The following is a 16060-nucleotide window of genomic DNA, read 5'->3' on the forward strand; positions in this document are numbered from 1 at the left end:
ATCATTTCCTGGCATATCTGGGCTAATTAAAAAAAACCAACCCTCACCACCATCCGTTTAGTTGTAGAACTCACACATTCAAGAGTTTTCACAATGCCAATTCCATTCTTTTATTTCCTCATACCACAAACACTTTACTGCCTTTTTACAAGCTGAATTTACACAAGCAAATTGCAAAGGAAAAACAGGCATTCTTTAATCCTCCAAAATGCATGTATGAAATATAGCACAAACCCTAGTATCTAAACATAAACAGGTTTAGCTGAAGCTTTATGGCAATTTCTTAAAATTAGCATGACAGTTTAGATATTTATGCTTGTAAAGTTTGCATAATCTACTATACATAGTTTTTTCAGAAGCAGTTAAGACTTTTAATTGGGGAAATAAAACTTCAACAAAAAGCTCTAACAATTGTGTGAAACTTAAATTATTTACAATTAAACATTTAGGGTCCTGATTCACAAAACTTAGTGCATATCATGATTTATTTATGAGTTTCGCAGAGAAGGTAAGTAGTATGCAGAATAATCCCCAGGTAAAATCTAGAATAAATGGCTTTTAGAAGAATGTCTGTAATATGCTTACTGGAAACTAGAGAAAAAGTAACAAAACAAAAACTTCAGCAGCTGCGTTTGATTTGAAAATTTAAGTAAGACAGCAGCAATCAGAATAAACAGGTGACCACAACAGAAGAGCTGGTGGCATTTTTGACATTACTCTTGTTATGTACAAGAAGAAAAACGATTCTCCCCCTTTTTCCATAAAAAAAATCACCCCCAATAATCACTACGCATGAACTCAGAGTCTTTCTCCAGAGTTGTCTTCAAACTTGATGCCAAAATTAGCAAATGCAGACAGAAAGTACTGTCAGTTCAGTGGGTTCTGTTTAGTGGGAAAAGCTTGGGACAGGGTTACCGAGGGGTTAGCTATTCCAATTACCAAAGAATCATCATAGATAAGGTGCCGGAAATCCAAGCTTCCCCTCAAAGCACTTTGGTGGATTCAACAGTGATTTTATGTATATGCCAAAGGAGATGATTCAAAGAAAATTAGCAGGACAAACTGTTTTCAAGGTGAAGTGACAGATTTCAGTGAATCAGGTCCCAGGTATAGTCTTTCTAAAAAAACCAAAAATTTACAGTAAACATTTTAAACTCTGGAATGCAGATATAGTAGTTATCAGTAAGTTACATTTACAAAACCGTTTCCACAGTAGTTGCTCCAGAGTCAGAACTGAAAAATGTACAAGCCAGCTCACAAATGACTTTAGATACAGTGTTATTAAAATACATTGTTAATCATAAAAATACTTTACTATGTACATGTACACTGTATAAACTCTAGATTTGCCTAAACCCACTTCTGCCGAGCAGCTCAGGAAACAGTGCAGTGCTATTATCTGGTCTTCACACCACGCACATGGGCTGATCCTGCGGTCAGTCCTTCACTAACACGGTGAAGCATTTCTCCTTCTGCAGGATGTCTAGTTGGAAGAGTCAGTTTTACTTCCACTGTACTTTACTTTCCTAAATGCTGGTCCAAGTAACTCTGGGCATTCACATAATTCATTTGCGATTTGGTTACACTTTAAAAGAAGGCTATAGTTCATCTCGTCAGTTATTACACTGTCTTGTTTGTAGTCTGGATGGTTTGCGATAAACTCCCTCATCCATCTGGCAACTGTCATTAATTCTCCTGAAAAAAAAATTTTTTTTTTTTTTTAACAACTTAATGGTAGTGGCTTTTTTTTGTTTGTTTGGTTTTTTTCTTTCATAAGTTGACATTTATTGGCCCACATAATACAATCCTGAAGAAGAATTAGTGTGGCCTTCTGGTGTACCCACATGGCAGGGGCCAGGAACGAGCTGTATTACGTGGCCGTAATGTTGGAAGAATTCCTCCCGGGGAAGGGTTTCATGCTGCAGGCAGGCAGCGAGAACACACACATCCCACTGCTACGGCACCTGTCAGATGCCACCCACATGGTGATGCTGCCGGCTCTAAGACATGGGAGCCAACGTGTGTGGACTAGAGCCCGAGTTCTCCCATCTGGCCACGTCCTGCCCACGCCGGTGTCACGAGACTGCCCCGGGACAGGAGGGCCCCCGAGTTCCCCAGAGCCATCTGATCAAAGAGGCGGACAGAATAATGAAAAGTAGATGCGTGAAGACAGAAACTGGCAGATACAGCATTTGGGGGCGGGGTATATCCTTTGTGGGTCTGGAAATTTTACAGAAGCCTCGAGCAAAATACAGATGGCACTGCTACTGTCCTCTTAGTCACGGCTGACAGCTCCCCGGCCACCATGATCTCAAAGCTGAGAAAGTGGGGTTCCAGGGCGCCCCTGTAGGGAGGCAGGCTGGAGGGCCACCGTCCTAGCTGTGCTATTAGTTAACCTGAGGACTGGCTTAGACTCACTGTGCAAAGAGCCCAGGGTGCCTCACGACACACACATTCGGGCATAAATGTCGGACAGGCAATCCAGATACTGTATTTCATTGCCTAAGAGGCCATCGGCTTAAAGAAGCAGCATTATTGTACGAACCAGTAAGAAAAAAAGCACTGCTAATTAAACTGTGACTGTCAAGGATTACAAGGTGCATCCAACCGCAGAGATGGTACAATGTGGAAAAGTGCATTGATTTAGGATACCGTATACTTTAATAAAAGACTGCTTTAAAAAGTGAATATTGTAAGATTGTGAGGGTCTGCCTACGTTAAGAGATTTTTAAAAAAGCAAAGCACAGAATGCCATACCGGATGCTCTCTTCTTAATCAGCTTCAGGTAGTTCAGAATACTGCATCTGGTGTCCACGTCCACCTCCATGTTTTCCAGGTAAGAGTTCAGGATGGGGATCAGCCCGGGGAACACGCCTTCCTGCAAGACGTGGGGTGCGCTGTCAGCCGACTCCCCGGGGGCGGGGGGATGGGGGAGGGGCCGGGTAGCTGGGGCACGGGCCCTACCTTGCCGTTGATGATGGTGTCGATGGTCATGAGCGCGTACTCCTCGGCCGCTGGCTCGGTGCTGCCTGTGGTCTTGCCGCGGCCGTCCACCATGGCGTTGCCACCTGCCAGAGGGGTGCAGAGGGTGTTAGCGGCCCGTGTGGCCTACAGGGACCCCAAAAATGCAAGAGGAGGCAGTACCTTTGCAAATATCTTTTCTGAAATAAAACAATCCCTGCAGGACGGCATCTCGCTTCTGTGCTACTTTCATGTTCTCATCAACCTAAAGGAGGAAAACAATCGCAGCCAAGTCAGAACATTGCTGAAGTCAGGGCACTCCTGCTCCCGCGCGTTTGGGGGCTGCGGCGCCTCGCTCACCTCGCGGTCTGGACCCATCTGTGAAGAAGCCTCCCACAGCCAGCGCTTGCTGGCGGCCAGATAAGACTTTGCACTGTCATGTGGGGCTGTGTCCCTCAACCCCAGACTGCTGGGATGTGCTTTTTAATAACAAAAGGGCAATTCTAAGAGAAGCTTACCTTAAAAATCAATGCGAAACTTACACTCATGTAGGCCGCCCACATCTCGAGGTCCCTTGAGACACCCTGGGATGAATCTATGGCATTGGCAGGTCAGGGGGCTGGTCCCTCCTCACAGCCCAGACTCACTCTCCTGCCTCTCCTGCCACCTGGAGTTGAGGGCTATGCCCTCCCTGCCCCTGGGGTTTTGCTGCCTCATAGGCTGGCTGTGGGATCTGGAATAAGGTGACCCCTCCCAGGGCAGGTCACCGATGCTGCCTGCCCACCTGCGGCTCTGCCGTGCCCACTCCCTCAGGAGACCCCAACCCCTATTTGTGAATTCTCCATTTCTCCAATGACTTTTTAAGACCCTCAAAGTAGAGCTTTTAAAACTTTTTAGTAGTAGTCACTTATTTCTGTAATGAAACCTTAGGGGACTCTCCATATACAAAACAGACACAAGTCAGAGGTCATGTTGAAGAGGGATGGTCAGTACAGAGTCTTTGATTACGTAGCTTTGCCCCCTCACACTGATTAATTCCTATCATTATTTTTTTTGTTTTAAGGCACATATGACCTTCGGATTAATCTAGACACAGGAACATATTCAAGCAATCTAAAATTCTATCATGGCTAGGAACATCCGGCTTCATTTCTAATAACGTTTGTATTTTTCTTAGTCTTGACAAAAATTCACAAAGATCACCAGTTTTAATTTCTGCTTTTATGAATTCCTTTTAAAAAGCTGTAATTTTACTACAGCTCTTTAGATTCTTAATTTAATTACTTAGGTTTATTTTTAATGTTTCTGTTTATAGTACTTAAAGCTGTGATTTTCCCTTAGAAATTATCTTTGCCAGCATCATTTTCCTATACAATCTATAATTCATTTTTTTAAAAAATTTTATTGAAGTATAGTTGATTTACAATATTGTGTTAATTTGTGCTGTACAGCAAAGTGACTTACTTATACACATATGTATTCTTTTCCATTCTAGTTTATTGCAGGATACTGAATATAGTTCCCTGTGCTATACAGTAGGACTTTGTTGTTTACCCATTCTATATATACTAGTTTGCATCTATAATTCTAGTTTTGACTTAAATCTAGAACCTACTAGGAAAACGATTTAAAATCTCCAAGAGTTAAATTTTTCCTGAACATTTTCTTATTGAATTTTGGTGGGAATGTATCCTGTACAGTGTCTACTTCTGAGAAGTGAAAATTTTCCTTAATTAATTTGTTATTCTTCCTCAGGGCATTTAAAAAAGGTGTGCCATGGTATAAGATTTGTGATCAGGTGACACAACCAAGCTTATTAACTGTGTCATTTAATTCCCCTGTGGCCTTTCTCATCCTTTGATTATATGGCCTGTCAGTTACTGAGTAACGCGCCAGAAACTCTGCTAAGTGACTTACTCCATGAACCCCACATGGCCTTACGACAGCCCACGTGTCTCTGTTCTACACCTGCGAACTGGGGCACTGAGAGGACAGCTAACTTGTCTAGGTGAAAAAGCTAGTAAGTAGTGCAAGTGGTTTATGAATTGAGTGCTCACCTGGAAGCCACATCTTACCCACTGTACTACCGTGCCTTTAAGTTCTTCTTATGCTGCTGAGAAATGTTTGCTACACTTTATGTTTTTAAAAAAAAAATGGCTCTAATGTTATCTTGAAAGAGTATATAAAATTGTTTCCTGTATCTCATTTAAGACCTTCTCACATTTTGTCTGTTGAGACTTTGCCCTTCCTGAATTGTTAAAAGGTCATTATGGAGCTCTTTACTGTCAACATCTGTCCTTGTTTTAAGTATATCTTATGCAAACAACATGTACCATTACATTGCTATTTTATATCACCTGTTTTAGCTTTTGAATAGGAGAATTTAGTCTATTCAAATTTGTTTTCATCTTATTTTTACCACTGTATGTTCTCTGGACCATAATGTCTTATCACGCCCGTGGCCCCAGACCCGCTTTTGTGGCACCAGGAAGTTTTGTTTTTTTCCCACCTCTTTAGCTAGGAGATTAGAGGCGACGAACCCTATTTCTATACTGTTAGTGGTCTTCCTTACTTTTAGACAAGTAGTTTTGAAATTCTCTCTCCAAATGTCAAGCATTAAGAAGTATCTACCATTCCCCTCCTTCCACTGTCCCCTTGCTAGATAAGATTTCTGGCTTACTTTAGCCCTAACTTAATCTTTTTTGTTAGAATCACTTGGAATTTAAAGACTAGTTTGGCTGGCATGGTTCTAATTCTTTACCCTTCGGATTCTGTAGACCTCTCGCCATCTCTTCTAGCATTTGATGTTGTAGATGAGAAATGATATCAATTGATTTTCTTCTCCCTCTTGGCAGGAAGTTTAGGTATCCTAATTTCCTCTCCTGTCTGGACAACTGATCTTCTCTTTGAGATTCAGAAATTCCTAGACTTGGGTTCTTCTTTAAATAATTCTGTCTCATCCTCAGTGGACTCTCACTCAGGGGTAATTCTATTTTTTATTTTCTTTATTGTATCTCACATCTCTTTTGTATAGACTGTTCTCTTCTTCTAAATTTTGATACAAACCCTGAACTTTCCAGAGAAATCCTCTCTTCCTTTTTCCCATAATCTCTGTTTCTTTGCCATCCTGCTGGGATGAATCTCAGTTTGGTTCCCCTAAATCACAGACTTTGATCTTCAACCACACCTGCTTACTGGTAAGCATACTGAGTGTGGCTACCACGTCCTTTGTTTCTGAGAACTCTTACTTTCCAAATGTTCTTTGGTCCACAGGGCTTGTTTATTTAAGATGTGACCTTTCTCTAGAATTTCTTTGAGGGCACTGAGAATTTATTTAAAAATTCTTTCCAGTTTCTAAATTAACTGTGTTTTGGGACTTCCCTGGTGGTCCAGTGGTTAAGACTCTGAACTTCTACCGCAGGGGGTGCGGGTTTGATCCCTGGTCAGGCAACTAAGATCCCACATGCTACGCGGCCAAAAAAAAAAAAAAAAAAAATTAACTGTATTTCACTGAGGATAATATACTCTGCAGGCCCATGGGCTCTTCTCTTTTAAAGTTTTCAATTTTATACTGACTTTCAAACATCTATATCTGACCCCAGAACAACGTGGGTCCACCTATATGAGGATTTTTCCAGCAGTAAATACTACAGCATTCCATGATCTGCTGCTGGTTGAATTCTCGGATACGGAGGAACTGACTATAAGTTACACGCAATTTATCGACTGTGTGAGGGTTGGAGCCCCTAACCCCCGTGCTGTCCAAGGGTCAAGTGTATTTCATAAGCAAAGGCTTGGACTGGCGGCTCACGTGAACCCCCCTTACGTGCGTTCATCTCCCCAGTGGCTGTACCACATTCAGGGTGTGTGTGTGTGTGTGTGTGTGTGTGTGCATGTGTGCGCGCGTGTGTGTGGTGGAGGGAGGTGCAGGCTGGAGAAGCCCCTCGGAGGAGCGGAGCAGGGGAGGCACAGATGCTCGGCTATGCAGCTTTATTCGTGGGACAGGGCAGCTCTGCTCCTCTTCCCTCCAGCCCTGAGCCCCGGCAGACCCTCACTCCGCCCGGCAGCCTTTCCCAGCCACTCTCTGTGCCCAGAGACCCACCGGCCAGGAACCAAAGGTCTCTATACTCACTTGGCTACTGCCCCGCGGCCCCCAGCTTTGCTGCCTCACAGCCTGGAACTGTTCCAAGGCTCTGCCGGGAAACTGCTTCCAGAAAGCTCCTTCTTGGTTTTTGTTGGGCTGAGGCTGATTCAGATTTGTTTTTCCAGTAGTGCAGCGCCAACTATGTTCTCCGGAAACCTCTCCAGTTTGGTTCCACTCCCTGCACTACCGAAGTTACACGTCCCTCCGTCCTGAGTCTAATATCGTGATCGGCCTGGGACTGGACAGGACGAAACCCATTTGTGGGAATCCCTCCCGCCATCATCTTGAGTCAAAAGCCTCTAGAAACTAGAGATTGTTCAAATGCAACCCTAAATGTCTTCCAAATGGGCTGAGTAAGGAGCTACTATTAACATTTTTTTCCAGGAGTCTCCACCAAAACGGTACCAAAATCTCTAGCACAAACTTAGGTTTAAAAAGAAAAAAAAAATAGGGTGGAAGGAGAGCATTTTATTCTAAGGGAGGAACAATCCTAAGTGAGGTCAGAGTTGAAACAATTATTATCCGTAAATGAGCCACGGATGATAACCTACAGACACCCAGCCCTACACTGAAACTCGTCCTTACCTTTGACAGCGGGATGAGAAAGTCCAGTTTGTAGGAAAGGATCACCCTGGTGAGCAGCACCACGAACACCACGTACGCGGAGTTCTCGAAGTCTGTCAACTGAACCTGGACACGGGGCCCGAGACATTAGGGGCCCGCCGTGCAAACAGCTTCTCCCTGAGAGGCCCCTGAGGGTCATGTCTTTCCCAAGCATCTCCTAACCTCCCACCTGGGTCTGGAAGCCTCTGCCCACAATCTATTCTCAGAAGCAGTCCTCCCGAGCTGCTGCACTTGCGTGTAACACGCACACACGTGATCTGTGCTGCCTTCCAAGTAACCCGAGCTTCTGACAAGGCTGCGGGTGGGTGGCAGGTGGCTGGGAACGGGTGCGTCCGAGTCGGTTCCTGCCGACGGGCTGCATACCTCCATGGGCCGGAATTCCACTCTCCATCCAATGTCGGAGTTTGGAGGAGGAGGCTTAAATCGCATTGTCTGCCAATTTGTGGACTGAATATTCTGTATTCAAAAAGCAGAGAATAAAACCAATTTTCCAGTAAGGTATTAAGATGATTTGATATTTAATACGTGAAGCAGACCATTTACTGTCCATACCAAACACTCTTCAATTTACAAATACAAAAATGTACAATTTGGGGGCTTCCCTGGTGGCGCAGTGGTTGAGAATCTGCCTGCCAATGCAGGGGACACGGGTTTGAGCCCTGATCTGGGAAGATCCCACATGCCGCAGAGCGACTAGGCCTGTGAGCCACAATTGCTGAGCCTGCGCGTCTGGAGCCTGTGCTCCGCAACAAGAGAGGCCGCGATAGTGAGAGGCCCGCGCACCGCGATGAAGAGTGGCCCCCACTTGCCGCAACTAGAGAAAGCCCTCGCACAGAAACGAAGACCCAACACAGCCATAAATTTAAAAAAAAAAAAAAAAAAAAAAATGTACAATTTAAGATTTTTGTGAGCGTGACCTGCTAGGGAGACAAAACAGAAAGTGCTTAACGGAAGTTAGGTGACACAACAGCAGTCCTGAAAGAAGCGGTCGTGTTATTTTTCTGTGCAGCACATTTGCATTTTTCATCGCTATGAAAACACGAGAAAATACTGAATGAAAAATTCAGAACCGGAGAGTAAGAATCATAAAATAAGGGTACTTGAACCAATTTAAAATCTTCACTGCACTGGGTCATGGAGGTCATAGAAGGCTTCTACTGTCATCAATGCCTTGCCCCTCCAGACAGCGGCCTCCACCCTGGACGGTGAAGTGAAACGCCTTCAAAGCGGAGCAGATACCTCAAAATGGTCGGACTCGTTGGCATCGTCCAGGTGGATCTTCTCTTCAAACAGAGTCAGCGGGTCTCTAATGAAGAGATGAGCCACGTGCTGGGCCAGGAGATGATCGATGCCTGCAGAGAGAGGTCACACCACTCACTTCAGAGCTGTTCTCCATGCCCAGAAAGACGGCAGGACAGCTCGGGAAGTCTGAAGAAAGGGCATCTAGAAGCTCAGGAAGTGGCTGGGCTGTGCAGGATTCTCGTGTCTCCCAGGATTTTATCCTATGGAGTGTGTTCGCTCCTTACACAACGCCCGTGGGGGCAGAGCTGGGGACCGAGGGACAGACCTCCAAAGTCAGTTCCTTTTGCTAAAAGTCAAGATCTCACAAGTATTTGGAACTTGAAACTTTAAGAACAAGCAGCCTCATGAGAAAAGAGACTTCACATTAAAAATAGAAGCCAGACCAGGAGTCAGCAAATGAGCTTAAAAGGGCTTTGAAGAACTAAAGGCTTACAATCAAATCTAGACAAAAGGAACAGAGGCTCACCTTCCTGCAACAGCTGTTCATAGATTTCTTTGTCTTTGGTCAGGTCGATGTCATTATATTTCTCACCGCACTCAGATAAGTAACTGTCTATTGAATCGTATCGAGACTTACTGATCCTATAGTGGTTGTTCTTCAGTGGCTAAAATTGAAAAAAACACAAATGAATGCCACATAAAATGATGTGGAAATAAACTAACACCCCAAATAATTATATTAAAAGCCTATATACTATATATGTAATTACATAAAACTGTCCAACCTGAACATGAGATCCCGAAAAAAAGCTAGTTAATCCTGAAAAGTATTAGAAAAATTATATTAAAAAAAATCTGAAGACAATTTAAGTAGTCTGTTTTCTGATATGACTTAAAAATATATATATTTCTTTTTTTTTTTTTTTTAAAGTGGATCACCTTCATTCTCATTAAGATAGGAAAATGCCAATGTTGAAAGCAAAACTATAAAACTATAATGTAAAACAAAGCTATTAAAATGATTTCTGCTTTAAAGTTTATTTCTACTTAGAAGGCATGTTCAACAATTTATGAACAATTACATAAAGAGCAGAGCAGCAATAGGGCAGCCCAGGTCGAGAACATTAGAATCACCTGTGAGGGCTCCTTTAGTAACATGTATGTCTAGGTCCCAGTTCTGGACATACTTACTCACTGGGCTAGGATGGGCCTGGGTACTTATTTTTAAAGATCTCTATAGGTGGTTCTGATGCACAGTCTTGGTTGGAGAGATGCAGTTCAACATGCAAACAAGAGGCACAAACCTACCCTTATTAGGCAAACCTAACCCTTTGTAACAGGCAAAAGAACCTGACAACAGATTACACTTTCCACAGCAGAGAGCACCACAGACAAAGCACTCATGTAGCACCAAAAAGCTTTCTGGTAAAAACAGCCATCAGCACTGACTCCCAAAATATAGAAAAATTGTACTACTAATTTTAGAAGGTAAAACAAATACTGGTTTCAACAAATGATGAAAATTAACTTGAACCCCTCCCCCCGCAACCAAATCACATTTCCCACATTCTCACCCCAAACACACATTGTGAAGCCAAAGACAGGTTGATAACCTGTCAGCTTCTTCCCATGTGTGACTAACCCACTCAGGATAAAAATTTAAGGGCGACTTGAAAACTGTGAGTAGTGACAATATCCCCATTTTACCTGCTGGATTTAAAAGACTATTAAGGAAAATCACTCCCACCTCCAGTCCTCTCTCCTCCCGAGTTCTATCATCTACAGATGCAGAAATCACGCCCCAGCGACAATCAATGTCTGACACATAGCCTCGGTAAAAAGGAGACGCAGCGCTCAAAGCCATCTAAAAACAAACAGAAGTCAGCACCTGCAAGTTCAAAGTGTCATTTACATGCTGAAAAAAGCTCCATGCAGTTACCTCTGGTCTGGAAGAATAAGTTTATGCAACCCCTACAGATTTCTACTACATCTACTGTACCTGCCTTCTCATGGTGAAATACACCAGAAGTGACTCCAATCCTTGCCTCTGATTCATTTAAATCATCTTCTCTATACCGTGAGGACAGGCGGGATGGGAGGGGGAAAACGGCTATGCTCAAGCTCGACACTTCAACACAAAAATGCCTTACCGGCAACGGTAAACTCCACAGCTTAGACTCTTATCCATTAGCTCTAAGTCTGCATATTATTCATGTTAGTTCAGTTCTAAATGAAGTCTTAACTGGACTAAAATAGTACATGGTCAGCAAATTTTGCACGTGCAGTCTTTATTTTATACAAAGAAGTAGTTAAAATTAGGTGTGATTTCTACTTACGACAATTGGGCAGATAGTGGCCAACTGATCATAAAGGTATCTGGCCTCAGATATGCTGCAGGCTTGGAACGTTACCTGTTTAAGAATCTCAAGTTATTAAACAACAACACAAAATCAGTACCATCCTCCACAAGGAGCCAAGTCTGAGAAGGAAGGTGGTTGGTCATGGCACGTGATGGTCATTCCGTTGATGACAACATTGAATACAGGAGTTTTAAGAGCTGTCTCGGATGAATTTTGCTAGAAAATGGCTTTAATCATGTTCACATCTACTATAAATAACCATGTTCCAAAGTTAAGTTAAGATTAAGAAGTCAGGAAAGAAAAATAAGGCCTAGATTAACAATGAAGTTCAGCCAGGCATTTCCTCTTCCACTGACTTATTTCCTTCTACAGCTGCCCATCCACATCTGTGGGCTTGTATACATTTTGGTACAAAAGGGGGATGTGGAGATGCGAATGATGGGTTTCAGAGTTCGCTGGTGGCACAATGGGGAATAGCTGGGAAGGGGGCAGGACTGGAGGAAGGAAGAGAGGGCAGTTAAAACACTGCAACTGTCCAGGGAAAGACTGAGGAAGTGTGGTGGGAAGAGGCACAGCAGGGCCAAAGCAGGCCTGGTGACCAGTGGGCACAGACAGCGAGGAGTGACCTGGGTTTTGGCCGGGGTGCTCCTCGGACAGATGGCAAGCAGCAGCGCCAGGACACAATGGGCTTATGAGGCCAAGGAAGAGCGAAACAGCCCTTTAAGTGGCTTGGTCTCCAGGGCTGGGGCCAGGAAGAAAAATCCGAGCTGGAGAAGTATTTGGGGAGTAGGCCCAGATGATGTACTAAGAAGGGCAGATTGCCCAGGAAGCCCGCAGAAGAGGGGTAAGTAGGACACTTAAGAGTTAGGCAGAGAAGGACATCACGTAATTGATTAGTGCAAATCCTCTCCAAACAATTACCCAAAAGAAACCAAAAAAAAAAAAAAAAAGTGCTGCACTCTGCAGGGCTGGGGCAGCGGAAGGGGCAGGGAACACAAACTGTGGTTGTGTTGGCACATTTGTAATAACTGCAAACTGGGAACAGTTCTCATGTCCTGTTGTTATTTAATAATGACACTTTGGATTTTGTGTTGGTGCAGTAAATAATTTAAGTGCTTAATAGTTGAACTAGCAGCTGAGTGAAGGTTTACTATTCTAATCGCAACCTGTTAGTTCCAGTAGTTTTAGCCAGGTCTCAACTTTGCTTTTTTTTGTTTTGTTTTGGCTTTTGTTTAAATGGCAGAGGACTTCTGTTGGAGACTCAAGGGTCTAACCGCTGAATTCATGGCATTTCACGTCAGTGTGGTGACTGACTACAGAAAACGATGATTCAGACCATTTACTGTGTCCTGACTTTCCTACCATTTCTATGTGAATTATTAAGTCAGGGCTATATTTTAATTAAAACATAATGATAGGTACCCAGCCATTACAAATTAATTCAACACACGGAGAAGAGCTGTGTCACAGGTGTAAAGGAGCAAGAATGTCAAAGGTGAAAACAGAAATTGAGAAGAACTGACAGGTCACTAATAACCCAAACCAGGGCAGTTTCTGCCAAGAGGTGGGAATGAAGAAGTCACCTTGTCTGTGGGTAAGAGTTAAATGAGAAGTGGTGGAGATGGCGAGCAGAGTATTTACAGGCTTATCTGCTGTGACTCCACCCCTAAAGTGTAAGCCCTAGGAGGGCAGGGGTCTGCCTTGCGGTTCTCTATCCCCAGTGTGTTGGACAGGGTCTGAAACCCACTTAGTCCTTAATATTTATTAAGTGAATAGAGTGTCTTGAAGGAAAGAGGGTGCTAAAGAGGAGAACACAGGAGCAAAGATAAGTTTTATTTTTATAAAATGGAGGGATACTTGAAAAGCTGACCCTACAGCCCAAACTTATATGGATTGAGATTAGGAATACCTAAATGTTCCCCCGAGTGTTTTGACTGCTGAATGCTTTTGAACATACATCTCTTAGTTTATTTAGGTCCTTTTTTGAGTTACTCTTAGCTATTTTAGAGTCTGTTATTTTTGTTTTTAAGAAGATCCTATGATAAGCATTTTTTCTTTTCAGTTTTTTGATTGGCTTCTCTTAGATGGCCTAGTATATACTAGACAATTCACAGGCAAATTCTGAAAAAGTCAACCCTAGAAAAATATGCTTAAGAAAACCGGCAACTGGAATTCAATAGCCGAGTTACAACAGTGATACGACTTAGTTATTCTAAGTATATTTAGTAACTAGCTTCTTTACCCCAGGGCTGATTGAGCCATTGAGACATCACTGTAGTAATGGCTTTAGTGGGGGAAGAAAAAAAAAAGAGTTCTTAACACCTTAAAAAGATATGAATATATGAGCGGTTTTGGATTCTGGTATCCTTTTAAAGTATCATATAAAGAAGGGAAGCAATGTCACTAGAAAACTGATGAGGGAAAAAAAAAAAAGAGAAAGTATGAAAAATTGATGTTAGAAACCTAAATATCTAAAATTTGTCCAGAACCCAGTGCTGAAGCCACAAGATTTTCTTGGGGGGCGGGGGGAAGCCTATCACAATGTGCATGAACTTATTAAATGATTCCTGCAAAGCCCCCCACCAAGAGTCAAGAATTTGAATATAGTTGAAGTACTTTTTGTTCTGTACAGTAAGATGCTCACTGACCTTAAAAATCAAACAAACAAACAAAAACTTTGAAACCATCTTTTTTTTGCCTTATTGTAATAAGTAGTTTCTAGTGTTCCACTTAAAGAGATAAAGCAGAGATTTCTGTGGTGATTGATGGAATTTGTCTCATTTACCGTATACTTACATTATCTGTGCTAAAGACTTTTAAGTGGAGTACTGAAAGTGGGGTGCTGGACACACCACTGAGAAAAAGAAAACAACCTTAAACCCATAACAAAGCTTAAATTGGATGGAAAACTGTATCTACAAGCAATAAAGATGTAAACTACCTACCATTAGGACATATTTATTTGTGTAAACACAGTGTTTCAAGGGAAAGACTATCCCTTTGGAATGGGGCAACTGTGCTGTCCATGGCAAAACACCCTGGTTTAATATTAAACCAAGAAAAAAAGGCAATCGGTCCTCCAAGAGCACTGATAGATTTTAAAGCTGTGCACTGTAAGTTCTAGAGCTTAATGGTTCTCTTTAGAAATATTTGGAATTAAGATAGGGAAGCAGATAAGGCAGTTAAAAGTCAACGGGTCTCTTTTTTATGAGTGTGTCCATCTGGAAGGAAACTCATAGCCTAGGTTTGTTTGCAAGACACATTTTATACCACCTATATAAGTCAGGGAAAGCAGGGGAAATGGTATCCTTGGCCATGGTTATTTGAACACACTTAGCATGTGAAAATCTGACTCTGGCATTCAATTTTGATTATACATAGTTGTAAAATAAACACATCCAAGATACATGTGCAAGAAGGTGTGTGTCTGTGTGCAGGTGCCTGAAATGATGGGATGCTGGGTCCCCAGCCGTGTGGACGGCAGGCAGACTGAGGGCTGGGGGTGGGCTGGGGGGTGCTCATGTGGGGTCAGGCTTCACACCGCTCCAATCAGCAAATAATCAGAACTGGATAAAATCTCCTTGGATAATAACAAGAGGCCCTCTTTTTTTCTTTTGAAATTTTCAGTTTGAAACTTTTAATTTTGTGCCACTTTTACTTCTGTTCTAACATGATTTTAAACAAATTAAAGGTTAAAACCGGGCTTCCCTGGTGGCGCAGTGGTTGAGATTCTGCCTGCTAATGCAGGGGACACGGGTTCGAGCCCTGGTGTGGGAGGATCCCACATGCCGCGGAGCAGCTGGGCCCGTGGGCCACAACTACTGAGCCTGCGCTTCTGAAGCCTGTGCTCCGCGACAAGAGAGGCCGCGATAGTGAGAGGCCCGCGCACCACGATGAAGAGTGGCCCCCGCTTGCCGCAACTGGAGAAAGCCCTCGCACAGAGACAAAGACCCAACACAGCCATAAATAAATAAATAAATAAAATTTAAAAAAAAAAAAAAAAGGTTAAAACCAATACTGTTGTTAATAAAAACAATTAAAGAATATTAGCTCAGAGACAGACCTAGAAGCAGCCTTAATATAAACCCTTCTTTCAGCTGTTGAGAAAACCGAGACCAGAAGAAGGGGAGTTACCCAAATACCTGAGAAGTTACAGCTAAAGCCCAGACACAGGCTTGTGGGCAGCCCGATGGGTTCCTGCTCCGCGCTCCAGGTCCCCTGTGAAGTGGGACACCATCCCCGCCACAGGTGCCAGTAATCTGATTAGATCCAGGGGAAGTTTTAACCAAGTCCTTGAGAGAAAGGCTATTCTAAAATACCTCCTGTGAAACTTAGCCAGGGGCAAGGCAAACATGGGCTGCTAGATATTTATTCTTTTTATACCACTAGATAGCCTTGCAGGAAAATAAAAATTTAAAGTCCATATAATCCTTCCCTTGGATCACAAGCTCACTGGAGTGCATCCAGAGTTTATTTTCAGAAATGATAAGGTCTGAGCAATGTTTACAATCTCAAAGCTAGTCACTAGATGGCAGCAAAAATTAGGCACAGAGAGAACAGAGACAGTGACTGCGGAATATTTCACATTTTAAGTTCATTAACAACTATGTCTTTGTAGTGAACTGTACATTCCGTAAATTCTGTCCAGAGATAACTTCCAGTGAATTTACTAAGATAACTTCATTGGTTTTCAGAAAGAAGTACTAGCTACTATTTCAACCTGATTAAA

General features: G+C 42.8%; 1 protein-coding gene across 5 annotated transcripts in view; it reads right to left on the reverse strand.

The window, feature by feature from the left end:
- Positions 1-85: 85 nt before the first annotated feature.
- GCLC (glutamate-cysteine ligase catalytic subunit) overlaps positions 86-16060 on the reverse strand; it is a 39757-nt gene continuing 23782 nt past the window's right edge. For 2 of the 5 annotated variants that reach the window (XM_082414333.1, XM_082414334.1), the window contains exons 7-16: positions 11308-11382; positions 10719-10835; positions 9498-9636; positions 8969-9081; positions 8093-8185; positions 7691-7795; positions 3145-3226; positions 2965-3068; positions 2758-2878; positions 86-1695 (exon numbers count right to left, since the gene is read on the reverse strand). In XM_082414333.1, the coding sequence (XP_082270459.1) occupies positions 1484-1695; positions 2758-2878; positions 2965-3068; positions 3145-3226; positions 7691-7795; positions 8093-8185; positions 8969-9081; positions 9498-9636; positions 10719-10835; positions 11308-11382 (1161 nt within the window). In that variant the 3' untranslated portion in view covers positions 86-1483. The remainder of the gene's footprint in view (positions 1696-2757; positions 2879-2964; positions 3069-3144; positions 3227-7690; positions 7796-8092; positions 8186-8968; positions 9082-9497; positions 9637-10718; positions 10836-11307; positions 11383-16060) is intronic. The other 3 variants (XM_082414336.1, XM_082414335.1, XM_082414337.1) reach the window with 3 other exon arrangements.

This window comes from Balaenoptera physalus (assembly GCF_965194825.1).
Source record: "Balaenoptera physalus genome assembly, chromosome: 11".
NCBI classification, from domain to species: Eukaryota; Metazoa; Chordata; class Mammalia; order Artiodactyla; family Balaenopteridae; genus Balaenoptera; species Balaenoptera physalus.